The following is a 23,683-nucleotide window of genomic DNA, read 5'->3' as shown; positions in this document are numbered from 1 at the left end:
CCCCCCCGGAGCGTGCGGGCGTCCCTGCCCGGCAGGACATGTAGGAGCACGGGACACGGCCGTGCCGCGGAGCCGAGCGGCGAGGGAGGGCGAGCGGGGAGCCCCGGGGAAGCGGGTGTGCGCGGCCCCGGGCGCTGGGGTCTGGGGGGGAAGCGGCAGCGGCCGGGCGGGGCGGCCACGCGGTGTCTGTTTCCCTCCGCTTCCTGCGGCAGCTGCTCGCGATGAGGGGCGCAGCGGGGCTCGGGCGGCGCGGCCGCGGCCGGCGGCAGTGAGAGGCCGCCCCCGCCGCCAGGACTCCCCGGGCTTCGGCGATGGGCGCTCGGTGACCCGCGGCGCCGCGACTCGTGGACCCGGTACTTCGGGAGGCGACGCCGGCTCGACTCTGAGTGGCTTGGGGACAGCGAAAGAAACCTTAACATGGAGGATTTTGCCGCCAGGACCTACGGCACCGGTGGCCTGGACCACAGACCTCTGTTCGGAGAGACGTCGGCCAAGGTGAGCGCGGCCCGGGATTCGGGGCTTGGATGCTGGGGTCTGAGTGTCTGTCCGCATCCCACCTCTGCCTCCCCCCCTTCCCTGGAGCACTGCTGGGTCCTTCTGAGAACTCCTGAAGGCACGTGCAGAAAGAAAGAGCTGGCTCTTCAACAGCGCTCCATCCCTCTCAAGATACTTGCCCTGACCTTTGGCTTCCTCTTTGGGACAGGGTTAGCCAAGAGTCTTGAAGTCTAGGGGGTGGAGGAAAGTTCAGAAAGTTCTGAGCTTTTGGGGGCCCTAAACGGGAGTGCGAAAGCTCTCTCCCTCCCACCCCCCCCCCCACCCCCCGCGCCCCGCCAAGCCAGGCCAGGTGGTCAGGGTGTTTGCACAACCGCGGCTCCCGCTGGAGTGCTGACCTTCAAGAGGCTTCAGGTGTGCGCCTGAGGCTTCCCTAAGAGCCCAAGAGAGGTGCTTCGGATTCGTGTTTATCTAGAGCCCTTAAGGGTTTACTGCTGAGGCAGCCGAGCCCGAGCGGAGAGAAAGAGGAGAGGCGTGAAATGAGGGTTTCTTTTGATGGGGCTCCATTCCAGGAAGTGATCAAAGGGTCTCAGACCCAAACAAGCTAGTAGTACATTATTTTAGGCTTTTAAAAAGTATAATGCTTTCTTAAAAGCTTAATCATGTGATGGCCTGGGCCAGTAATTGAAGAGAGCTCTTTTCCTGTCCCCAGCATTAACTTTCTGAGTCGTTTGGGCAAGATTAGCCTGTTCGGTTTTCTTTTCTTTCTTTTTTTTTTCCTTCACCTAGGAAGTGGCATTGGTGATCTTTGACCCCTGACAAAGTACTTTCAGCCTCTCAAAAAGTAGGGCATTTGTGGAGTCCAGAGCTTCTTGGGTTCTCAGCTTCGGCAGGGACCTCTTTAGCGGAAAGGATAGGGAACTTGTACACCTGACAGCCAGGGGCATAACCTTGAATTTGGAAGCGGCCAACCTGCCAGGAGACTACTACTTTATTTCTTTATTTAACTCCATGTGGATTTTGCTTTCTCTTCTCAAAGTGACTTTATAAGAAAATGTTTTAAGCTTGGTGTCTTGGAAGATGCTCCTTGTTTATCGTGTGACTTTGCATAATCCCAGCCCACAGTACACCTGGTTTGAGAAGCACGACTCTGGTCTTGTAGATATTCCTATTTCTTTTTTTTGTTTTTTTAAATTAATTAATTTATTGGCTGTGTTGGGTCTTCATTGCTGCGCACAGGCTTTCTCCAGTTGCGGAGAGTGGGGGGCTACTCTTCATTGCGGTGCGCGGGCTTCTCGTTGCAGTGGCTTTTCTTGTTGCAGGGCACAGGCTTTAGGCTCGCGGGCTTAAGTAGTTGCGGCATGTGGGCTCAGTAGTTGTGACTCTCGGGCTCTAGAGCACAGGCTTAGTAGTTGTGGCGCATAGGCTTAGTTGAGCCGCAGCATGTGGGATCTTCCCGGACTAGGGCTCAAACCTGTGTCCCCTGCATTGGCAGGCGGATTCTTAACTGCTGTGCCACCAGGGAAGTCCCAATATTCCTATTTCTGCTAACACTATTTTTAAAAATTTTATTCAACTTTTTTTTTTTTTTTTTGGCCGAGTGCTTTGTGGGATCTTAGTTCCCCACCAGGGGTTGAACCCGGGCCCTCAGCAGTGACAGTACCAAGTCCTAACCACTGGACCGCCAGGGAATTCCCATCTGCCAACATTATTGAGCATTATGTGATAGGCCCTGGGGCGTCCAAGGAACCCAGGTAGAAGAAGGAAGTATGTAAGCAGATGTGATGTGGTTGGATCTGTGCCATGGCAGGGGCGTAGAGGGGGCATGTTGGGATACAGGAGAAAGTGGTCATTTTGTTTCGGAAACTTGGGGAAGATCTTAGAGGATTGATTCTCCATTCAGGGTGTCTGGTAGCCTTTGGCTTTCAGATACGAATGCCCCTACATTGGGGTCTGACTAGAAGAGGATTTGGGTCCTGGAGAGTGGAGGCAGCTTGCCGCTTGAAGGGGTCAGACCCAGGCCATCTGGCTGCCCAGCTATCCCGAGAGCAAAGAAGTTCAGTGTCTCCTCTACATACCTTGGTGCACAGATTGGGGTTCTGGGTGATGCAGACCTCTGACTTCCTTTAACCTCTGAATATGGAGGCAGATGACTCAGTAAGGGACTTGTTGATTTATAGGGACACTTAAAAGTATTGATGTTTTCTGACTCACTTGGGCCTAAATAGTCAATGACTATAAGTTTCCCTATTGCCTGTGATCCATTTGAAACCCGTCCAAGAATCTGACTCTTCCAAATGTATCTCTGTTTATCCCAGATTTATTTAATCCAAGAGCATACACCCCCAGCATTACTTAGGCAGTTTTAGGTGTCATAACAGTAGAATCAGCTATTAAGAGGGAAAAAAAAGTTCAGGATAATATATATTTTCAGATCTATCAGAATTGCTCCCTTTAGCTTCCTCTCTGGGGCTGACGGAATGATTTGACATACAGAAATGGTACAGAATGGAGAAAGGAGAGAGACTTCTGGTCTGAGGATAGGAAGAAACATCGTGTTTTGTAGAAATTGAGATGCCGTATCTGAGGAAAGGAGAGACGTCCGTCTTTAATAACAGCAAATGATTGAGAACCCTTTTGTGCCCTGAGTGGGCAGGGCACAGGGAAAGGATAGGACGTGCAACAGTGGAGACATTCCCATGGAGGGTGGCTTCCCAGGGGCCCTGGAAGACCCTTCGCCGGCACCTGTGTGTGTGTGCTCCCAGCGTGCTCTCTCGCAGATGCCAGGAAACCGGACATAACAGCCACTTCGTTAGTGAACTACCGCCTCTGGGGAGAAAAATCCAGAAAGGGGAAAGCCCACTTCCTGTCCCAATCTGACAGATCTTCTGAGCTTTTTAGTAATCGTACTTGCCTTTTAACGACTGACCAGAGACAGCCACTCGATTTTAAGTCTAGAGAAGACCAGAGCTTTAGGTCCAGCCAAGATGCCTGAAATGCACAGAGCGGAGTCTGGAGGGAAGTTTTGTTTCCTCAGTGCGGGACAGCACGCTCCGATTCAGCATTCCCTGGTTTGATCACCCAGTTCCTTGGTGAGATGGATGTTGTTACTCCTGTTTCACAAGCAGGGAAGCTGAACTTTGTTACAAAGCAGGCTGTGTGTTTAGTCACTCAACTGGTTCTCCTCCGTCCATGTTTCACAAGCTGACCAGGAGAGTAAATGGTGAGTTATGCAGTCTGGCTCACGTGCTCCTGAAAGCACTGTGGACGTTCATATCCTTGGCCCTTCCACAGCAGATAGGTGAAGTGGTTTGCCCGAAGTCAGGGAGTGAGTGAAAGATACTAGAATCTGCTATAGGGCAAGAAATATACAACCCAGTAGGCCTGGAGCCGCACCCTCATGGGCGGTCCCTGAAGGAGCGTCTGTCTTCATGTGTGGCGTTCAGTTCTCAGACTCCAGCGTCATGTTTAGGAATAGCTTTACAGATGCAGCCGTGGAGGGAAAGGCAAAGTGAAACAGTTCTCAACTGTTACATAAACATCTAAGCGATAATAGACCAGAAAAGGAAGGATATTCATTCCTTGATACCTTTGGAATTACATGTTGCTAGGTGGGCTGTCTTATCAATCCTGATCAGAATAGCCAGATGCTTTTTTCCTCTGTGTTTATTCTGTCCCCAGTTCTGGGATGTAATACATCTCTTTCAGGAGGAAAACAAATGGGCACAAATGCCACAAAAATGTGATGTGTCTGAGGTTTCTGAGCATGTGCAGCTGCTTAGCATTTTCTGAAGGAGCACTAGCCAGTAGAAGTAAAAGGTGGGCCATTCATGTGATTTCAAATGTCCTAATAGCCATATATTTACAAAGTATAAAGAGAGGCAGTTAAGTTTAATAATATGCTTTATTTAATTCCATACATTTAAAATACTGTCACTTCAATATGTACTTAATATAAAAAGTGGAGGTATTTTTACATCCTTTTTTTTTCACACTAAACCTTTGAAATCCAGTGTGTATTTTCCCGCACAGCCCATCTCAGTTTGGACTAGCTACATTTCGGGTGCTCAGTAACCACATACAGCTGGTACTTCCGTGTTGGACAGCACAGTTCTAAAGCAAGTGAATGATTAGTCATGGTGGTTCCGTAGTGACGTTCGTGAAACAATTTTCTTTACTGTGGGACTTCTCAGAACCTTTAATGTGCTAATTTTCACTGAGACTCTAGTTGGAGAGGGAGGGTAAGTAGTACTTCCCGTGCTATTTTGACGGCTGGCCATTGGCACAGTCAAGGCCTCGCTCCGTTCTCAGCTTGTCCCCACCCCGTCATCCACAGCAGATCTGAGCTGAGAGTCTACAGAGCCCCCTTTGAGAAATGTTGCTCTGGGAATCTCTCTCCCCTGCTCCGCCCTTCCTAGTAGGAGTTATTACCTGGAGATAGCCCCCCTCTCTTGCCCACGGCTGCCTTTAACATTTCCAGTGGGCCATCTTTCTGTCTGGGTAACGGAAAGCTTTAAGTTATCCTCAGGGTTTGTGAGTCGATCTGGATTTGCTAGCTGGCTGCGGAATCATCCGAAATCGGTTTCAGCCGGTGGGTCGGTGAACCTAGTGGGGAGAGGGAGGATGGTTCTCTTTGGGGAAGAAAGCAAACCAGTGTCCCACAGATATTGTGAAGGGGCGAGGCGGGAACGAATGCTTCACTCCTTGGAGTATAGTGTAAGCCGGTTCCTGGACCTGCCTCTTCTCTTGATTTTCACTAAGGATAAGTGATTCGTCGTCTAAGAAGGGTGGTGACCATTCTTGCCCCTTTATCCCTACCTGGATGTGGTGTAAGAAAAGTGAGGGACATTGGAGGAAGCGCGTATGCTGGACCCAGATAATATGGGGGCACCTTCCGTGTAGGGAGCAAGTTAGTGGGTCCCGAGGCTCAGATCTTTGGTTCCAAAGGCAGAAGTTCCATGTTCTAAAGCACTTTCCTGCATCCTTACCTCCCTTCCTTGCAAAGAAAAAAAGCAAATAAACAAAAACAGTGAAAAACAAGGTCTTTTGATGACGTGTAGTCGATTTCAGACAACTCAGACTTGGAGCATTTGGCTTCTGCAAACAATAGTGTAAGACTAGAGTGCCACTTCTTGTCTTTTGGAGGGGTGGCGGTAAGGGTTGTTGCTTAATTAAGAACAACCCTGTGGGTAGGACTGTTGTGTCTGCCTGCTGCCCCTCCCCGTGCCCAAAGCCCCAGAGGCTGTCTGTCCTCCGAGGGCTTATAGCCTCTTTCCTCTTGACACAGCGTCTGGGTGATTCTCTGAGCCCAACACCTGTCTCCCTCAAAGCGGAGCTAGTCGCCCAAGAGACTGAATCCGTCGTCCGCCAGCCTCTCATCCAGCCTGCCAAATCACATCATTTTTAGTTGCCATTTCTCATGCTGGAGAAACAGCTCAGGATGATAGATGCCAGTACTTTTTTCTTTCCCACTATAATAAGTTTTCTCCTCCCCTCCCCTTAGACCAGAGGACTGGGGATCTCTGGGGGTTGGGCTTAGACACTTGTATTTTGAGAAGACTCTTCAGAGGATGCTGGTGCAGAGGGAGACTGACATCCCTGCTCTTAAACATGCTCTGTGGACGCCCAGTCCAGGATGGCACCTCTCCATGGACCCCTTTCCTTGAGCTGCCTCCGTGTTCTTGGCTCTTCTCCTTTTTGTAACACTGTCTTCTCCACATCTGAATCCTGCTCAGTCTTATTTCCCACCTCCCTTGCAACCCAGTCTGCATCCATGCTTCCCTCCTGTGAGCCTGGTGGTCAGAGATGCCTCCTGGTCTTTACTCCTTGTGCTGTGAGGGATCTGTATAGATCTTGCCTCCCCGGCCAGAGTCTAAGCTCCTTGAGGGTAGGAGCCAATTGCCTTATTTCTTCAGCCTTTCTAGCACTTGGCACAGTGCCTTGCCTAGTTCTGGATTTTATGCATATTAAGGTTTTTTGTGTTTTAATTAAAGTACAGTTGATGTGCAATATGATGTAGGTTACGGGTGTATAATAAAGAGATGTGCAATTTTAAAGGTCATATTCCATTTATAGTTATTACGAGATATTGGCTATATTCCCCATGTGCAGTATATCCTTGTAGCTTATTTTATAGCTAACAGTTTGTACCTCATCATCCCCCACCCCTATCTTGTCCCTCCGCCCTTCCCGCTCCCCGCTGGGAACCACTAGTTTGTTCTCTGTATCTGTGAGTCTGCTTCTTCTTTACAGTCTTAGGTATATTAAGTTTTAAGTGAAGTGAGCATCTAGCATCACCGAAAAGTAGCCTGCTTTCTTGGGACATCCCGAACCATCAGTAGAAGGCAGGGGCTCGTGTTCAGAAGCCTGGAGCGCTGGGTACCAAGACAGGAAAGGGTGTTTCAGGCTCTTGTGCAGTTAAGAGCATCACGCTCTCCTGTTTGCTGAGCCTTAGCAAAGACACCACAAACATAATACAGTACTATATAAAAAACTTAAACTGAGGCCTGGCCTCTCGGAAGCTGCTGGTCTGAGTTTTTCTCTCTGTAGGCAGGGTGTTTGCAGCTCTGTGGTAATAGACCGGGTCTACTAAATTGAGTCTTTTTTTTTTTTTCCTTAGGGTCAGTCCATAGGTCGTGTGTAGGTATAATGACCATATTTTTTCACTGCCGCAGGGACCTGTGGGTTGACAGACTTGAGTGTTCTTGTGGGGATGACGGAATGCATTTGAAGTTGGGCTGCCCTAGAAACGGGGCCCAGGGCTTGGGGCCCACTCAGTTCTGACTCATCTCTGAGGACCTAATCTCATTGGTAAGACGCCCCAATAGATGAGGTAGAAGTAATACTAACGTGAACAGCCGTTCACTGCCTCTCTACTAAAAGGCACTCTGTTCTAGGGCTCTCGTGTGTTTTATCTCCGAATCCTTACAGCAGCCCTGTGCGTTTGACCATTGTACAAATATGGAAACTTTGGCTTCAGAGTTAAGTGACTTACCCAAGGCCACAGGCAGGCATGTGGCAGGAGAATAAACATAAGTCGGGTCTGTCAGGCTGGCAGACTAGTTTGACGTCCTAGTCCTTGCTCTAGGCTTCCCAGTTCTGAAGGTTCAGAGAACATAAAAATCCAGCACTTCCTATGGTACCAACTCTAAGAATCATTTTGGTCCTTAAACATGTCGAGTAGGTTTGTTTTCTATTTTTACTGTGATCTCATTTCCCTAAGTAATGCTTCAATGAAAATAATATATTTCAAGTACATGTAACCGTGAGGAGGAGAATCTGGCAGGATGGGTGTAACAGAAATACTCAGAACCAAAGATGCTTCAGAATGTGAATCTTTGAAAAAAGGGGAATGTTTCAAAGTGTCCATACATGTACTTTCTCTAGTGGGACCTGAGGGAGAGGTCGGTGTTCAGAGCTGTAGGCAGCCGTGGAGGTCCTGGTGCCTTTGAGAGCTCGCAGCGTCTGAGTCGATGAGTGTTGGGGGGTGTGTGTCTCACAAGCTTCCCTCCCCTGCCTCTGCTCCGGGGTTCTCTGCGAAGCCTCAGAACAGCAGCCCTGTGATGGAGGCTCGCCGTTTCTCAGAGTTAGCCAGGGAGGCCAGCTGTCCCTTTGCTTCAGGTCTGTCTCTGGCCACAGCGTGGGGGGAGCTCCCGCCTGGTCAGGGCCATGCAGCTCTGGGGGGACCGAGGAGACCCACTGGCAAGGCCTGAGGTTTCTTGCTTCCGCAGAGCCCAGGTCTCCTTCCACGTGTCCCGTCCTCTCAGCATGTCTGTCCCTAGACGGCTGTCCCTTAGGGTGCTGACTGGGCCACTTCCGGAGCTTTCCTGACAAGGACGTGTTCCACCAGGACTTGGAAGAAGAGAAGGAAAATCATTTCTGAGAACTGGCCCTTTGTTTCTGGTTTGGGGACACTGAGGTTCGCCTGAGAAATGAGAAACTTTGGACGTGGAATCGTAGGATGTGGCTCCGGGGCCTGAATCCCTCAGCCCGGGGTAACAATGGTAGGAAGTGGTGCCGCTCGTATACGTGCTGATTGGATTGCCTTTCTTCTCTCTCCCTCACGAGAGAAGACAATCACTGTCTTCAGGGACCCGAGGATCTTGTGGGCAAGGAGATTAACCTGGGGTCCAGCCCTTTAATGAAAGGAGGAGCAGGGTTCCAGGGAGCACAGAGGAAGGTGATAGTTCTACCGGAGGCATCCGATCAGACGGCTTTTGATTCTTAGACCCAGAAGCAGGAGTAAGATTTGACAGGAGGAGGTGACCAGGACTCCCAAGCAGGAGGTTCAGCTGTGCCAAAGGAGGAGGAGAGTGCCGGGAAGCAGGAGGGAACTGCGAGTGTTCCCTTGCTGGCAGACTCTGGAACTTAGGGAGGGATGGTCAGAGGAGAGTCTGGGCCGGGGGAGGAGCCTTGAGTGCTGTGCTAAGTACAGTTGTCTGTTGGTTGTTGAGTGTGCCTGTGTGTACGCTTTGATTCAGTGATTAATCGTGTGCTTATTGTGTCCTGGGAAATGTGCTGTGTGCTGGAGAGGGTATCTTTTTTCATAGAGCATATATGCACTACACGGAGGATAGAAAGGCACCACACAAATCCTTGTTCTTCCCTCTCTTTTCCTTATTAAGCTTTGGTCATCCTAGCCTTCTTTCTTGTCTTCCAGTTTCCGAGCTCTCTCTGCCTCAGGGCCTTTGCGCTTGCTGCCGTTCCTTGTTTGCAGCATACTTCTTCCAGATCCTTGCGTGTCTCATTCCTTGGCTCCTGCTCAAACATCGCAGGAGGATTCCTTGACCTCCTTTTTAAGAATAGCCCCCCAGCTCCACCCTGGTCACTCTTTACCCTGTTTTGTTTCCTTCCTAGCTTCCGCGCTGGTAGCATGTAAAAAGGCTGGACAGTGGATGTTGAACATCAAAGTGGGAAGCGGGATGGAGGGAAGGCTTTTCTGATGTCAGAGGAGTTGAGATTTTGGAGCCAGAGATGGACGCCATGAGGGAGAGATTCAGCATAGAGAGGAGGACGGAGACAACAAATAAGGCCAGGGAATGGGTGCAGGATTGGCAGAGGAGCAGGCTGCCGTCTGGTCCTCTTCAGGCTGGAAGGAATGGAAATGGGGCGGGGGTCCTCTTTCCCTCAGCATCTTTCTTTTTTGTAAGGATATCTGCTGACGGACGGGCTTCAAGAGTGAGACTGGGAACCTGAGTGGAGGTGGTGCTTCAGGTCCCTTCCTGGAGAGAGACAGGGACAGTCCACCCGAAATAAAAGGCCATAAAAATACAGTGAAGGCCCAGCTGAACACATGACCTTGTAGTAAACCAGTTAGTTTGGTCTTTCAGCTCATATTTGAATATCTAGTATACACTGGGAATGTATTAGAGGATTGGCAGAGGGAATGACCAGGGCCCCCCACCCACTGGTACGGTGGCAGCTTTGTCCAGTTCTCTCCACTCTGGGTGGTGCACCTCCCTTAGCCTGTGGCTTGGCTTTGTCTGAGTTACACAGAGGGGCCCCTGCCTCTGGGTGGGTGCAGGCCCATGCGGAGGTGCCCAGCTTGGAGGGTGCAGCACTGGGCTGGATTGCAGCTCCGGGCAGTGGCCCAGAACCTGACAGTGAACCGGGAGGACGTGGCCCTCAGCCTCCCAGGCCTTACGGCGCATAGGCGGAGACAGACAAGGAAACTGGCAGTTACAGGTAGGACAGTTGAAAGGCGTCACAGTGAGGCTTAGCACCAGAGCCTGGAAGTGGCTGAGAGTTTGGGGGTGACTCGGGACTGGGTTTTCAGAGCGTCAAGAGCAGATGAACAAATCCATCAGGGGGGCTCTGGACATTGCTGAAACTGCCGACTCTGTGGTCAGGTTAGGGCTTTGGTGTAACAGATTGGGAACGATCTGGTCAGTGGATGTGGGTGGAGACCAGGCTCAGGGGCAGTGGAGGAGAGGGTTGGAGGAGAGGGATTTGGCAAAATGGGTGCTGAAATAATTAAGGTTGCTGAGAAGAGGAAGGGGCGAAGTTGGCATGAGACTGCCGGGGACGTACGTCTTAAAAATAGAGGATGTTTTTGTCTGTCTGGGCTGCTGTAACAGAATACCACACAGACTGTGTGACTTCAAACAACAAACATTTCTTTCCGACAGTTCTGGAAGTCCCAGATCAGGCTGCCGGCATGGTAGGATGAAGGCCTTCTTCCGGGGGGTAGACCTCTGTTTGTGTCCTCACCTGGTGGAAGGGATAGGGAGCTCTCTGGAGCCTCTTTTTTAAGGGGACCAATCCCATTCGTGAGGGCTCCACCCTCATGACCTACGTACCTCCCAAAGGCCCTACCTCCTACAGTTGTCACATTAGCTATTAGGATTTCAGCTACGAATTTTGGAGGGAGACAAATTTTCAGACCATAGCAGAGGATATTACTGAAATTGCCATCTCAATCCGGCCTGGGGAGCAGGAAATGCCCTGTCCACCCCCCCCCACCCCCTTCCTAGCGCAGTGAACCTAGGATGAGTATGTGGGTGGCACGGGCTCTGTTGGGGAGAAGGTTGAGAGGCAGGGGCATCGAGGGAAACCCAGGGGGCGGGAGGACTGTGTGTGTGGTCCAGGAAGCGCTTTGCTCACCTGGAACAGGTTTCAAGGGGTGGGTGGCTGACGGAGGACTTGCCGGTGGGAGGGGGTGAAGATTGAGCCGGAGTGCCCTTGGGGAGGGATGGGGTCTGTGGGGCCGCCTGTGATGTCGCCTGAGGGCTTGGATGGCATCGCAGAGAAGGTGTAAGTAACATAAAACTGGAATCTTCGCCTGCCCTCACCTCCTCCTTCCAGAGCCTGTAAGGGAATGAATGGTTCTCGTGGTGCGGTCCATCCAGGGTTCTCCTTTCCTGCAAGGAGCTTTCTGTTTTGCGTGGCTTCTCCCTGGGAGTGCGGAGCATCACTGCAGCAGGACCGGTTCCTGGGTGGGAGTTGCTGTCATGCCTCTGACACCCGTGCTTGCTGCTGTGGCAGGAAATGACTGACTGGGCTTTTTTCCTCGGGTTCGGGAAACCCAGACCTGGAGGTGCTCCTGGTTTATACTCCTGGTATATTTCCATGGGGTCGTTGGCACCTGGCCCAGGAGGCACCTCTGAGGCTGGTGAGAGCCCTGCCTCCTGGGCTGCAGGGCTGGCTGCAGCTCCCGCGGTGCTGCTGCGTGACTGTCAGCCTCTCTTCTGACCGGAAGCTGAGATGTCTGACTAGTCAGGCCCCTGATGAGTGGTGAGGAGCCTCTCCTGGTGAGAGGCGCACTAAGGCAAATGCCGTCGGCCACTTCCGTCTATGATTCTGTTATTTAAGCGTCATGGACAGAGCACCAGCCGGCAGTGTGCCAGGCTCCAGGCTGCCTTCCCCACGGCTAAGTACCTGCCAGTCCTAAAGGAGGAGACAGGCGATAAATACGTAACCGTAAAGTCTGGACCATGTGACCTGGGAGCCCTGAGACAGGGATGTCTCCCATCCTGAGAGGTGCCTGAGGAAGCGGAGGCGATGTTTGAGTTGAGCTCTGAAGGATGGGCAGTTAAATTGGGTGTGCGGCATTTTAGCCATCCGGCTTCTTACCCCGCATCTCACTCTTCTGGGGACATTATGCCTTCAGCTGTTTTTATGTGTCAGTGTGAGAAATAATTATGTATGAAGTAGCTGCGCTCTCCGCGTCTCAGTATTTGCATAGACCCTTGCAACAAACTCTTAGATCCAGGAGAAGTTTGCCTCTTTCACTGATGCAGCGTGCCTACTGTCATCAGTGAGAGCTCTGAAACCCATTGTACTTCCCTCTTGGCTGCCAATAACCTTAGTACTAACACTTGAACTTAGAAAACTTTTCTTCAGTTAGATTTTTTCTTGTAAATCCTTTTACTCCTCCTTTCTACTCCCCAAATCCCTTTAGGAATCTTGTCTTGCTCTTTTTCTTTTCGCTTGGATGGGTTAGGGTTTCGCTATGATGCCACAAGCCCTAGATCGATTTTGGAAGCAGCTAAAACAAATTACGGTAGACTTGGAAGAATGATTTTACTCTTTAGCATTCTGAGTTGTCAGAACCAGGATGTTTCTGGGTTACTGAGGACAGATGCCGGCTTTTGGTTACTTGGGATGTTCCCAGAACCACCATTACCACCTGAGCATTTGAAATGAATTTGGAGTTCTGTCTTGTATCAGAGTGCTGGTTAATGAGTGACCAAGCTATCTGGGGGGCTCCTGTGCTTTTTGATTGCTGGGGAATAGGCCTTCTACTTTGGCCCTGGTGCAGTCTGAAGCTGAGGGTCGAGAACTGTAAGTTGCTAAAACTGGAAAGGACCAGCCCAGTCCTCTCATTTCAGAGACCCAGATGGGTTAAGGGATTGTTTTGACGTCACCTAGCTAGCCAGTGAGATGAGAGCCTTGGTTTCTTAACTCTCATTTCAGGGCCCATGTGTATTATTAGTCTAAGGATTCATAGACTTTTGAAACTGCTTGTTAGGCTTGCGTTTTGCAAAGAGCGTTGGATAGGAGCCTTTTGCCATTATCTGGCTGTATGACCTTGGGCAGATCGGTCTGATTGAACCTAGTTACCCACTGGTAAATGGAGATAACATATTCCTTACTGCTTCCCAGAGTTACCTTTTCTCATCCCGGGTACTGACACCTTGTTGCCACAACCATCTTTCTCTCCTTCCCCATTTCAAAGAAGACCAAGACGTGCCTCTGTTGGGCTCAGGCCGCTCTCGCCCCCTGTGCATCGCATCCCAGCCCCTTCCCTCACAGCTGTCATTAAGTTCTTTCCCCCCAGGGTCTTTGTGGCATCCCTGCATCCTGACCTACCTTTTCTTTCCTCCTTGCTTGCCTGTGAGTCCTTCTCCAGGTGTGACTTTGTCTGGTCTTCTCTCCCTGATTGCCCAAGATATCTCACTCCCTTTCTCCTTCCTGCGCGCTGGAGCTCTGCGTTGTGTGAACCTCTGGGGGGTGGACATGGTTTTATTTGTGGTTGTATTTGCATCTGGGATATAGTAGATACTTTTTTTTCCCCATCTTTATTGAGATAACTGAGATGTTCAAGTGAATAAATAAGTGACTTAAGAGGTAATATATGCAGAGTCCGTCAAAACTATACTGTATGTTTGTGTCTGTGTATTGTTACGTTCTTGTGCTCATATGTGTAAATTCATGTACGTGAGTTAAGACTGTCTCTCAGCCTGTTGCTGACTAGGTGTCTGTGGGAAGACGGCTAATTCCCTGTCCTGTCATCTCTTAGGGTAAAGATCAAGGCTGATTCTGATCCTGCTGAACTTCCTTGGGGAGTGAAAATAAGCCACAGCACAAAGTGTAAAGCTCTGGTAGGGAGAATGGTTTTGTTAGATGGAAACAGGGCAATAATAAAATTGGGGAGGAGACAGAGCTAGTTTTTGGGCGAAATAGAGTAAGTGAGTTAATAGAAACTAGCTTTTGATATGGAGATAACCTGAGTTTTAGTTCATTCCATAAACAGCAGATTTACATGCAGTATTCTCTTTTCTCCATGCACTCTGGTTCTGACTTGGAACGCATTAGCTCTAACACTGCCCTTTGAAATGCTAATTAACGGGCGACTTAATTATCCTCTGTTACTGTCTTTGGAGACTGGGAGCAGGGGGAGCTTCTAAAGCCCTGAAAAATCATCTCTGGGCCTAGGGGAGGGGTCCCCACCCTATGATTTGAACTGAGCAACATTCAGAATGGTTTAGCTTAGACTCTGAACTTGAGAGCAGTGCTTCACGAATGTAAATGTGCGCACAGATCACGTGAGGCTCTTGTTAAAATGTAGATTCTGATTCAGTAGGTCTGGGGCAAGGTCCAGGATTCTGCATTTCTTACATGCTCTCTCATGTGAGGCCAGTGCTGCTGGGCCACAGACCACTTGTGGGTAGCAAGAGTGTGGAAGGAAGTGGGAGGTCTTCCAAACTCACCTCTGCTGGATTCATGGTTACTTTAATTGCAGAAGGCCTGAAGCCAAGGCCTTTGCTTGGAGAAAGGAAACCCTGTGAGAAACAGTTCTGCCTTATTCTAAATAGTTTGTCCCATCTTGGGAGTCCCAGAGAGGAGAGACTGTATTATAACAATAGAATATTTGATATTCATGAAGATGGTGTGGGATTCTAGACAATGGACTGTCTAGAAGGCAAGCAGGGTAGTATTCATTAAAGGTTAGTTATATTTTCATGAATGATGGAAACCAGTTAGGCTTCTATGGATAAGTTCAAAATCTAAAACAGCCAGGAGGAAATCTTCATTCCTGAAAGAGAAACACTTCACTGTAGTACTTTGCTAATAGGGGTGCTCTTTGGAACTTGATATCTTTTGTCTAGACCAGCAGTTAGCATGCTGGGCTGCTGTTTCAGTGAGAAGAATGAATGGAATCTGCTCTGTTGCATTGGATCCTGTTTCCATCACTGATTGCTATTGAGATTTTGGGCAAGCTCTCAATTTCCCTGAGCCTGTGTGGCCACCTGTAAAATAGTCATAGTATCATTTCATCCCAGGGTTTTTTAGAAGACATACAAAAGCTCTTGGCATAGTTACCATCTGTTCACCATTATCCCCCCTCCCCTCCCCATTTTGATCCTGGTTGGCAGACTTGCTGTACCATTGGGAGAATAGTGATTCTTGTTGGCTACCTCTCACCTGAACCTCTTCACTGGCTTCCATTGGTAAGAGCTCTTGTGAGATATGCAGACCTTCATAGACCGATGCAAATACCTGGAGCTCATAAGGATGGGAGCACATATTCTTGACGTCTTAGGATAGACCAGAATAGTTTAGTTGAAACTTTTTCACAAGGCAGAAACAGTGGGGTCCTCAGAAATGGATTGTCTGTAAACACATCGTATGTTAAATACACAGTTGTCTTATGTGGGAATAAGTTCACAGTGATCAGTGATTTGTCCCTGGGTCTTTTCCCCAGTGTCAGACTCTTGTGTGTGCTGTATTATTGTCTTTTGTAGCTGAGGTGGCGATAAGATCTGTTCTGAGTCCTCGAGGTGCAGCTGGAGTTCAGTTTCCTTTGTCCTGTGTAACATTTGAATTGCAGTGGCCTTGGTCTGGAGTGTGGTGTGTCCTTGGTGAGGTCACACACACCAGATATAAAACTTGGCTTTGCTTCACGCTTCCCTCCCAGCTTTGCCTGCCTGACTCTTCTGTGGTTTCTTATCTTTAAAAGCAGACAACGTGGAAATGAGTGTTTGGTTGCTCTGGGCAGGTTCCTGTGCCCTTCCCATCTCTGAGCTTTTGTTTATTGGCTGCTAATATTCCATATCCTGCTGTTCTTTGCTCAGACGTTATCAAAACAGTCTTTAAGACCGATTCATTAAAGACTTCAGCTTTTACTTTTCTGAACTAAGATTACTTGATGGTATCATTGGCCATAAAGTAGTGTTTCCTAACCAGGTCTTAAACCCTTACTACCTTACTCTGTAAGCTCTGTAAATAAGTTCTATCGACCTAATATATACTATACGTATTAATATATACTATTAATATTTATATATTACTTTAACTTTTCAGTTCCTATAACTGAAACCATCTAACCAGTGACCCTGATTTAGACATCCTATTTCAAAGTTGCTTCTAACTTGTGGTATGATTTTAGGCAAATTAACAACATTAACTGGACCTAAATCTACCTTAATCTGTAAAATTAGGATTGGATTAGATGAGTTTTTCAAACCATTCTTTGGAGTTGGTTGGGGTAGGCATGGGAGGAACAAGAAATCTCGATGGGTAGAATCCCAGGCTCCTCATTGAGATGGTTCTACGTTGCATTTACTTTTAGACTGCATTAAACCAGGACACCTAAGCTGTATCTCAGACAGGTCTACACTCATGATGGCACCTGATATCATCTAAGTCTGGGTCCTGACTGTTTTCACAAGGCTCTGGGCTGGCCGTCCCAGTGCGCCTGCCCCTTTGCTTCTGCTCACGCTGTTCCCAGCAGCGTGTGGACTACTTGTAAGCCTCCCTTGCCCATCCAACCCTTCCCAGTCTTCCAAAGCCCCCAATGTAAACATGTCTGGTCCCTTCCAGAAACTTCCTCCAGTTAGTTGTCTATCTTCCCCAAATTCCTTTTCTACTCTGATGGCTCGGCACACTGTGCTTCTGGCAGTTGTCTGTGTGAGGCTCAGAGGGGCAGGGTCCTGGTTCCTTCATTTGATGACCCCGCAGTGCCTCGCACTCTCTCTCTCAAGTGCCGTGGGTTTATCATGTGGCTCAAAAACTCTTCTCTCTTTCAGGATCGGATCATCAATTTAGTTGTCGGCAGCTTAACATCTTTATTGATTCTAGTAAGTATCTTTGTGTCTCACCCAGGCTCTTGGCCAAAGTTTCGAAAACCTTAATATTGTGATTCAGTCATCTCTCAAAAAAACAAAAACAAAAAAAACCACTTAAGAGGGGCCAGTACATAAGCATGTGAAATATTCCAATCACAGTTAAAAGTAATACTTTCAATTTTATTATACTTAGAACTGCACTTGCCAAGTGGAGTAGCTAATTGATTTCCACTCTCATGCCCTAGTTGCATGTGAAACAGAACAAGGCAAATGACTTGGTTTTCTGGGTTTGCCTAGTAAATCTGTAGTCTGTCAGTGGCTACTAGTAACCCCCTTCTGTATATAACCCACAACTACCCATTGCTGCTAATACCTTTACGTTTATTTGATCCTAAAGCATGTTCATTATCCTTTGGTTTTAAAAGGTTATTTTAATTTTTCATTCTGTATGCTACAGCTTGATGCTATCCCAACAAAATAAAGTGACATTTCCCACAGTCTGAGAATGACATTTCTTTGGCACATTCTCATTAAATCTAAGAGAATTTTAGTGAAGTCTGTTTCCATGACTTCTTAAGAAACAGTTATTATTATTTTTTTTAAAGGCTTTCCTTTATTGTAAATAGGGCCCCCTTTATACACTTTCATAGCTCCCTGTACTACAGTATTTTACTACGTGTCTTAATTATTGTTTGTTTGGTTTTTTTTTGGCACACGGGCTTAGTTGCTCCGTGGCATGTGGGATCTTCCTGGAGCAGGGATCGAACCTGTGTCCCCTGCATTGGCAGGCGGATTCTTAACTACTGTGACACCTAGGAAGCCCGAGAAGAAACAGTTATTTTATTTATTTATTTTTTACTATTTTTCATGTTAAGCAAACAGTTTTAGTTATATTTTTTTGCTGGAGTATTCAAAATAACAAAAAGTTTACAACTTTTCAGTATAGTCGTTCATCCTGGGCATGAGGTTTAAATGCTTTCTAATCTGTTGATAAAGAGGTTATTTTGAGGTTAGCTAGTTTTACTGCTCTGTGGTGGTTTGTCTCCTTTCATAAAGGAGGGAAAGGTTAGGAAGATTAAAAGTACTAAAAGAACACAGTTGAAAATATTTAAATATTTTATTAAATATTAACATTCCAGAAGGCAAGCCTGGTGGTAGAAATCATTTTACAGTGTGGAGCATTTTACATTACATTGCCTAGATGCCAGTCTAACCAAGTCTTGGAATTACTCAAGGCCTGACGTAATTTCTCTTCACAGGTAACGCTGATCAGTGCTTTTGTTTTCCCACAACTACCTCCAAAACCACTGAATATATTTTTTGCTGTCTGCATCTCTTTGAGTAGTATTACTGCCTGCATACTTGTGAGTACTGTTTGGAATTTAAATTCAGTATTCTTGAGGGCTGAAGGTTGCAGTGAGTAGGACAGGTTCCCGGCCCTGATAGAAATCTATGTGAAAGGGTGTCTCTAATTATACGCCACCCCTCTTCCCCAAAAGATGTCACAATTCTCAATATTAAATTGCAGGGGTTTTTTTGAATCTGAGTTTCCCTTTCTCCTAAATCCCAAAGTTGTAATCTGGTAACCTTAAAAGGAAACTCTGCTCCCTTGATAGCAAAAACAAAAGAAAAAAATAAAGCAAAAACAAAAAAACCGGACTTAGGTCGCCAAAGATTTGATGTGATTTACTTAATTCACCCTCCTTCAAGGACTACATACAGAGCCCAACAGGCTTTGGGGAATGCCATCACACCTCTGTTTGTAATAATTACAAAACTAGTCTGTTTCAATCTGTGAGCATTATCTCACCAAAAGAAAGTAATTAATACCAAAATCTCTTGGGAAACCTAAAGCTACAGTTGTATCCTTTTCACAAGACTGTTACATTTTACTACAAAGAAACCTTTCTTTTAGGTAAGGAAACAAAGATGGTGGTGGAGTCCCAGTAGGGCATTTGCCAAGTGTTTAGTCATTTGTTGGCAGTTTCCTTTCCCTTGAGGAGAGGCAGAATTAAAACAGTAAATGTTTAAACATTAATTGTTTTGACTCACATAGGGCTCAAATCATAATGTGCTTATCTGAGTTAAAATTAAACCAGGGGACATTTCCCAGGTTCAAATTCACTGATTCAGATCATATATTCCTATGATCTGAGGGAAGAAATGGCCTATCCCACTTCAGGAGCCTTGGGAAAAAAGCCACCAGAGACGCTCTCCTCCAGCCTAAAGCCAGAAGTGACCGACAGTGATCTAGTTTAAACCAAATATGTGCATGTGTAAAGCCCTAGTTTTGTTGGCAGTTTGAATCAGTTAAAAGTAATCTGAGTTGTCCTTCCTTCCAGTATCTAAAAGAGCTCTAACTTTTGCTCAATTATATATAAAATATCTCTAGAAGGTATATATTCTTGGATGACTTGCCAAATGACTGGTGGACTCCTAGTTTAAACACTGAAGAAAGTTAACTGAGAGGGCGGGAATAAAGTGTGATACTGGACAGAGAAACTCAGGTGGTGCTACTTGAATGAGGGAAAATAAGGATAAAATTCTGGCCTCATCAGTCTCAAAACTTGGGAAAAAGTACATATGGATGAAAGTGGTCACAGTGGAAAAGAATTAGTTGTATTTCAAATTTTTAATAATCAGCCCAGTGCTATTACTTAAACTTCTATTTAATTCTTCTTCTTTTAGATCTACTGGTATCGACAAGGAGACTTAGAACCGAAATTTAGAAACCTAATTTACTATATCTTATTTTCTATCGTCATGTTATGTATATGTGCGAATTTGTACTTCCATGATGTGGGAAAGTGAGGCTGCCAAGGAGAAATACTTACCAGGGCTCTTCAAAGCTATATATTTGGACTTGAATAAGGGCTGGATAAGGTATGCTGAAGAACCTCCTGCATAAGTCTGATACATGATTTTCATGTTAATTGTAAATCTAAATTCCCTCTTGCAGGGGAGACATATCCTAGATCACTTTGCTTTTTCTTTAAGGAGCTGATGTTGCACTTAAACATTCCCCCTTAAAGCTCAAATAGCACAAGTCGTTTTCACTTTTGAAATGAAAAGTTTTTATAATGTAAATTGCATGGCAAAAGGCTATGTAACAAACAATCTTGCATTTTAAGACAAATATTCTTTTATTTCTGTTAAACTGAATATACAATTATTGTTCCCTAGGCAACCAACTTTTGCTTATAACTACAATTTAACTTCACGTTAACAAAACACAAGACGGTGAAAAGACAACTTTGACTGTAGATCTAATTACAATAATAAATAAAATAATTTATACAAGTTTTTTTTTGACTTTTCTATAGGGGTCATATTCATTAAAGCCCTAGAGGCTAATTTTGGCTTACCCTTCTCTAGTATAGGAATGACTCTTGATTTGTTTCTTTTCATTACAGAAGCAAATTTTGTTTTTTTAAACTGCCTGAGAGGGAGAAGTTATGTCAAACCCCCACCAGTAATGCACTAAGTGAACAGCAAACTCTGATACTCTCCTCAACTATTTCCTGGGTAACTTACATAGCAAAACATGTAATAAAAGGTCACGGTATAGGACAGGCAACTTTACTTCCTTTCCCATTTAGTTTTACTTCAAAGTGCTAACTTTGTAAACTGATGACAGTGGGTTCTGAGGGGGTAAAAACTCTTAGCTTCTGGTGAATTTTGTTTTACTCCTCTCATCCATATTCCCTTTAAAAGTAATTAAAAACAAAACAAAACAAAAACCTGTAGTGAATTTTCTTAACTCTTTTAATGCTTTCCTCTTTACCCAGCCTAAATCAGCTCCCACTGCCAGCAATGGGTCAATCAAAAGTAACCACCACACAATCACCTCAAGTCTCAAACTACTTAGAAGATAATTTTTACGGAGAGGGTCACTGGTAAGCTCTAGACCATGTTGATGTAACTTCTCTGAAATATAAACAGGCCTGCTTGAGACTGGATAGAGTGCCACGTCTGATCTTTAGAAATGAATATTACTGCTTTTAAAACAGTAGTTAAGCTTTGGTGATTTTAAACTTCTCTCAGCTAAAGTGAATGAAATTCCCTGCTGACAAGTAACTCATCACTGGGATCTCTACAGTTAAGACCGCAGTGCTCCATTCACCTACACACCGTCATAAGACTAGACCTCAGATGATATGCTTACAGGAGGTAAAAAGTCATAGCAGCAACACTGTATGTGGCTTGAGCATTGTCGCTATTTAAAAGCCAGAGGAATGGTAAATTAAGCCTCTTGGGGGTTGCTCCTATTTCTCTGGAGATGTTGTAATTAACAGTGTGGCTTCTCTGCCTGAACTACCTGTTTCTAAGAATTACCTAATGACAGTTGACCAAGTCCTCAACATCTTTTGAGTCTTCTGAAACAGGACTGCCCAGAGATGATCCAATGATGTTTGATTCTTCTCGATGATGCTGGAGTATAGGATCTGTAACGAGATAAGTTTCAAGTTAAATGTATATATCATCTAATCCATGTCAATCCATGTCATTGAGTAAGTGTTCTTCTACCAAAGTGAAAATTTAACAAGACTGACTCCCTGATTTCCCCCTTAAGATTTATCAGGCACACAACGGAGTTACAGTACCTGTTAGTGTTGTCAAAGGCAAGACAGTATCTATAACATCAGATGTCTGGATAAAGCCATGTGGCGAAGGAACGATAAGTATCGTTTCATCATCAATTGTTGTTTGATCAACTTGTTCTTCTATGGTAGGAGACCCTAAATCCTAAGTAATAATAATTAAAAAAATGAGATTCTGTCTCATATTCCTTATTAGTTTTCCTTCAGTCCCCAAACACGTTTAGGCTTGAAAGGACTTAACTGTCAAATATTATCCCACTTTATAGTTAGAATACAAAGAAATCAAAGTTGAAGTCTTAAAATGGACAAAAGTAATAACCTCATACTAATGTATTACATACTAGCAAAAAATAATTTAAACGAACCAATTCAGTTACAGGTTCCGGGTATAGAAAAAACAATGCTGTAACACTGTGGGATGAGGTTCCTAAGCTGAACCACAAAGACCTGTTACAAACCATCCTCAGGAAAATGCTTCCATGGGTTCCAACCAACATTTCTCAATCTACTGGGGGTGGAGGAATTTAGTGAGGAACTCTGGTAAGAGCAACACTGCTGGTTGAATAATACTTACGAGGTGTCAGGTAAGGGTTTGCGCTTTATTTTTTGTTTCTAAAGAAAATAGGAAGGTACTGAGGACATCTTTCCATAAATGATTTCTAGGCTTTTCCCAAAGTGCAGATTTGAGGCTTAAGGTTATTTCTTTCAGTGCAACTTACCTCAGTAACATAAGCCTGGGCTAAAGGGGAGGGTGCGTCCTCTTGTTTAAGGTGGGTGTCAGAGATTTCTTCTTCTGTTCTGACCATAACACTATTCATCAGTTCTGTGCTATTTTGGTCACTGAATTTGGATATATGAGCATCATTAAATGATGGCTCCACAGTAATCTTAGGCTGATGAATTTCATCTGGGAAAGTATCGGCTTCTAGGGCATCTGGAGGCTCAGGAAAATCAGATGAGTGAATATCACTGTCCACTGTCAGTTCTGCTTGGGATATGGAAGAGGTGATGTCCTCTGTGGCAACTGTCTGAATGATGACTCTTGGTGTGTGACACTGCACTGTGACGTTATCACTTGTGTTCAACAAATGTTCTGGCTGTAACATGTTAAAGAAAACGATCAATGGCAAAATGAAAAAGTACCTACCTGACAAAAATTATAGACAACAAATGACATCTGTAAGTGGTACCCTGTAGTCCTCTCCATGCCTCTCACTTCTGGAACTGCAGCATTCTTATCACTATTTTTCTAGAACCCCTATTCTTTATATATCGGGGCTTCTGCTCTCCTAATATCCCTCTTTCCCTAATGTAAGTCCATCTCATGTAAGGAGACACAGGGAATGAGGGGTGTACCCCAGTGAAGGTGTCAAACACTGTTCCTCCTACCACGGGGACAACAGTAGTAGGAAGAATTGTTTACATAAATAAACAGACTACATTAGTATTGGCTCTTATATTTTATATCAGCTAATCCTGGTCCCTAGCAAGTATCGATACTAAAGTCTTTGAACAGAGCTCAAAATTTTATTTCCCCCTCCCCCAAGAGGTTGTTACTGAAGGCACATGAGTTCTGTCTCTGGTGGCACTTATCAGTTAGCCAGTCTTTTCTACAGCAACTAGAAGAATCAAGGAATTTATGTAAGGTGACATACAGATAAAGCATGAACAATGATCTGTTCAGGAGAAGCAGGAGCCGCAGCTGCCAGGGTCACTGCGGGACTAGCAGTCAGCGTTAGGGGAAGGCCTTGGCTTGAGCTTGTTTGAAGCAGGTAGGTGCCTGGAGTACCAGTGGGCTGTAAATGGAAAGACTAAAGGAAAAAGAAAAATAAGGTCAACACAGGTGCCTCAAACCACTGAGTACGTAGACTTAGTGCCCATTAAGTCTAGCTTTACATCCCAAATGGGGACTTTAATTTACTAGCCACAAATATACTTACCAATCATGAACGGGCAAACAATAAAATGAAGTGTATAATATTCTGGACTATTTATCTGTTGTACATCATTTCTCGGCCTGCAGGTTTAACAGAGAGAAAAGGCCTCGATCCTACTCTTCACTCCCTGTATGTCTATGGTCTGGTCTCAGCTATCTGTTTCAGGTCCAAGACATGGTCTCATAAGCCAGTTTCCAGTGCAGTAACCCTGCACACCTAGTCTTCTCTCTTCATCCTTTCTCTGTAGCAGTCTCCCAGTTAAAAAAGCTTCACATTTTTGAAAATGCACTATGGCAGTGTTTATTTACTTGAATTTTTTTTTTCATGGTATAACTTTAGGAATTTTTTTTATGGTAAGAGAAAA

At 45.9% G+C, this 23,683-nt stretch overlaps 2 protein-coding genes across 9 annotated transcripts in view; one reads left to right on the top strand and one right to left on the bottom strand.

Annotated features, from left to right (window-relative positions):
* The first annotated feature begins 267 nt into the window (after nt 1–267).
* Nucleotides 268–20,079, top strand: TMEM243 (transmembrane protein 243). Of its 2 annotated transcripts, XR_009053103.1 has the most exons (5): nt 268–495; nt 16,743–16,793; nt 18,041–18,145; nt 19,470–19,664; nt 19,965–20,079. XR_009053103.1 is itself a non-coding variant. In XM_057730788.1 (4 exons), exons 1-4 carry the CDS (start codon nt 418–420, stop codon nt 19,590–19,592), a joined length of 357 nt encoding a protein of 118 aa, XP_057586771.1. In that variant the 5' UTR covers nt 268–417; the 3' UTR covers nt 19,593–19,817. The 2 variants fall into 2 exon arrangements, 1 of the variants encoding a protein (XP_057586771.1); XM_057730788.1 differs by lacking the exon at nt 19,965–20,079 and having other exon boundaries at nt 19,470–19,817.
* Nucleotides 20,080–20,094: 15 nt separating this feature from the next.
* Nucleotides 20,095–23,683, bottom strand: part of DMTF1 (cyclin D binding myb like transcription factor 1) — a 42,996-nt gene continuing 39,407 nt past the window's right edge. For 6 of the 7 annotated variants that reach the window (XM_057730781.1, XM_057730784.1, XM_057730785.1 and 3 more), the window contains 4 exons: nt 23,038–23,193; nt 22,102–22,479; nt 21,386–21,527; nt 20,095–21,226 (listed from right to left, as the gene is read on the bottom strand). In XM_057730781.1, the coding sequence (XP_057586764.1) occupies nt 21,117–21,226; nt 21,386–21,527; nt 22,102–22,479; nt 23,038–23,193 (786 nt within the window). In that variant the 3' untranslated portion in view covers nt 20,095–21,116. The remainder of the gene's footprint in view (nt 21,227–21,385; nt 21,528–22,101; nt 22,480–23,037; nt 23,194–23,683) is intronic. The other variant, XM_057730787.1, reaches the window with a different exon arrangement.

Source organism: Hippopotamus amphibius, chromosome 4 (assembly GCF_030028045.1).
Source record: "Hippopotamus amphibius kiboko isolate mHipAmp2 chromosome 4, mHipAmp2.hap2, whole genome shotgun sequence".
Taxonomy (NCBI): domain Eukaryota; kingdom Metazoa; phylum Chordata; class Mammalia; order Artiodactyla; family Hippopotamidae; genus Hippopotamus; species Hippopotamus amphibius.
Note: the sequence above shows the minus strand (reverse complement) of the source record. Positions and strands in the feature narration are given on the sequence as shown.

Coding starts and splice junctions, on each gene's coding strand:
- TMEM243 (XM_057730788.1), top strand. CDS start 418: ATGGAGGATTTTGCCGCCAGGACCTACGGCACCGGTGGCCTGGACCAC. Junction 496..16,742: donor TCGGAGAGACGTCGGCCAAG/GTGAGCGCGGCC, acceptor TCTCTCTTTCAG/GATCGGATCATCAATTTAGT. Junction 18,146..19,469: donor GTATTACTGCCTGCATACTT/GTGAGTACTGTT, acceptor TTCTTCTTTTAG/ATCTACTGGTATCGACAAGG.